The 2,412-nt window shown below is 41.4% G+C and overlaps 1 protein-coding gene across 14 annotated transcripts in view; it reads left to right on the plus strand.

Moving 5' to 3' along the window:
- LOC108302508 (interleukin-10 receptor subunit beta) overlaps nucleotides 1–2,412 on the plus strand; it is a 66,644-nt gene that overhangs the window by 23,958 nt on the left and 40,274 nt on the right. For all 14 annotated transcript variants that reach the window (XR_005199763.1, XR_005199765.1, XR_005199764.1 and 11 more), the window contains one exon: nucleotides 829–997. Coding sequence is in view for 9 of the 14 variants with exons in the window: in XM_037737638.1 (XP_037593566.1) it covers nucleotides 829–997 (169 nt within the window). In the remaining 5 variants the exon portion in view is untranslated. The remainder of the gene's footprint in view (nucleotides 1–828; nucleotides 998–2,412) is intronic.

The following is a 2,412-nucleotide window of genomic DNA, read 5'->3' on the forward strand; positions in this document are numbered from 1 at the left end:
AAAAAAAAAAAAAGAGAGAGAAACCAAAACAAAACAAAAAATACAAAAATTAGCTGGGTGTGATGGCAGGTGCCTGTAATCTCAGCTACTCAGGAGGCTGAGACAGGAGAATTGCTTGAACCCAGGAGGTGGAGGTTGCAGTGAGCCAAGATCATGCCATTGCACTCCAGCCTGAGCAACAGACTGAAGTCCTATCTATATATATACATATATCATATACTTATATATTTTAGATGTATATTATATATTACATATATATGTATATATATCGTATGTATATATTTTATCATAGATATCATATAAATATGTTAAAGGGAGAAGATGAGAAACTAGCCATCAGTCAGTTTTGTCACAGACAAGTTCTCTGACCTTGGAGAAGTTACTTAGCCACAAGGAGCTAGTTTTCTCATTTGTTGAATGGAGATAATGCCTATTTTGCAGACTGTTTTGAAAGTCAAAAGAGTTAATATTTATGAAGGCACTTTCTCAAGTGTAAAGTAGACACACACTATCCATGAGAGAAGATAATCTTGTAAAAATGACATCACAGAGACATGTATTCCTCTTTGAAGACCTTTATCTCATTTGTAAAATGAAGTTGCCAGACTAGATTTCATGGTTATAAAATATGTGTATGTGCGGGTGTATATAAGTGCATGTACATGTAGTTTGATAAATTACTTGCTCCAGGTGACTTATAAATCCTTTTTCTTACCAAGCCAGTGATAAACTTAACTCTGTTTGCAGACAAATCCCAAAAGAGATTCTTACGGCCTGCCTCTGAATGAAATTCTCATAGTCTTACTGATTTTTTGCTTATTTTTACAGCATAAACCCGAAATAAAAAGAAACATGACTGGAAATTTCACCTATGTCATTGACAAGTTAATTCCAAACACAAACTACTGTGTATCTGTTTATTTTGAGTCTAAAGATCAGGAGGCAGTAATAAAGTCTCCCTTAAAATGCACCCTCCGTCAGCCTTGCCAGGAATCAGGTATGTTCACTTTTTAAAATTCATGGTTTGAGAATTCGTGCTTTTACTCTGAGGGCAAGCCTATTTAAAGACAAGAATCTGCAATTCATGGAGCAGTAAGGGTCTTTCTTCCAATCGTGGCACACCACAGAGATGTTTTCCGCTGGTTGGTGTGTACGATCTGGCAGAGTCACTTCTATGTTGTCATAACAAAAGACAGTCAGACACTACTTGATAAGATCAGAAATCTTGCAGTGGAAACGCTTTTGTTTCAGGGAATCAGGATTAAGTTCAGCACCCTGTGCCCCTAGTGTGGCCATTGTTCAAGCCAATTGCCAGAAGAAGGGGAGCTGCTTGAGACCGTGGTATACAGTGGCATTAAAGGATGAAAGGTGGAAGCAGCGAGGTTGGGTGCAGTTCCTAGATGTGGTCTGGCATCAGCTGTCGCTCATAGACGAAAGGGAGCCTTGCCAGGGTGTACGAGAAAATCACTAATGAAGGCTGAACATTTTTCTGTGACACAAACATCAGAACAGAAAGCCATGTGATTCCGAACCCCCCTCCCTACTCAGTGAGAACAATCAAGCCTTGGGACTTCCTGCTGATTGTTTTCTCAGGAAGTAGCCAAGTCTCCACCTGTTTTACCAAAAGTGAGAAGCTGTGCAAATCTCCCTCAAAGGAGCCCTTCTAAATGTCCCTACCCCAATGTTATGGGAAAGGGGTCCCAATCCAGACCCCGAGAGAGGGTTCTTGCAATCTTGCACAAGAAAGAATTCAAGGCAAGTCCATAAAGTGAAAGCAACTTTATTAGGAAAGCATAGGAATAAAGAATGGCTACTCCATAGACAGAGCAGCCTGAGAGCTGTTGGTTGCTCGTTTTTAGGTTATTTCTTGATGATATGCTAAACAAGGGGTGGATTATTCATGCATTCCCCTTTTGGACCAAATAGGGTAATTTCCTGACGTTGCCATGGCATTTGTAAACTGTCGTGGCACTGGTGTGAGTGTCACAGTGGAGACAACCAGAGGTCACTCTCGTCGCCATGTTTGTTTTGGTTGGTTTTGGCTGGCTTTACCGCAACATGTTTTATTAGCAAGGTCTTTATGATTTGCACCTTGTGCCAACATGCTATCTCACCTTATAAGTTAGAATGCCTTAACTGTCTGGGAATGCAGCCCAGTAGGTCCCAGCCTCATTTTACCCAGCTCCTATTCAAGATGGAGTTGCTCTGGCTCAGATGCCTGTGACACCAATGGAAGTATCTTTAATGCTCTGATTTGCCAGAATAAAAACAAGGTAGACTCTATAAAGAAATGGCGCCGGGCGCAGTGGCTCAAGCCTGTAATCCCAGCACTTTGGGAGGCCAAGGCGGGTGGATCACGAGGTCAAGAGATCGAGACCATCCTGGTCAACATGGTGAAACCCCGTCTCTACT

Source organism: Cebus imitator, unplaced genomic scaffold, assembly GCF_001604975.1.
Source record: "Cebus imitator isolate Cc_AM_T3 unplaced genomic scaffold, Cebus_imitator-1.0 Scaffold41, whole genome shotgun sequence".
Taxonomy (NCBI): Eukaryota; Metazoa; Chordata; class Mammalia; order Primates; family Cebidae; genus Cebus; species Cebus imitator.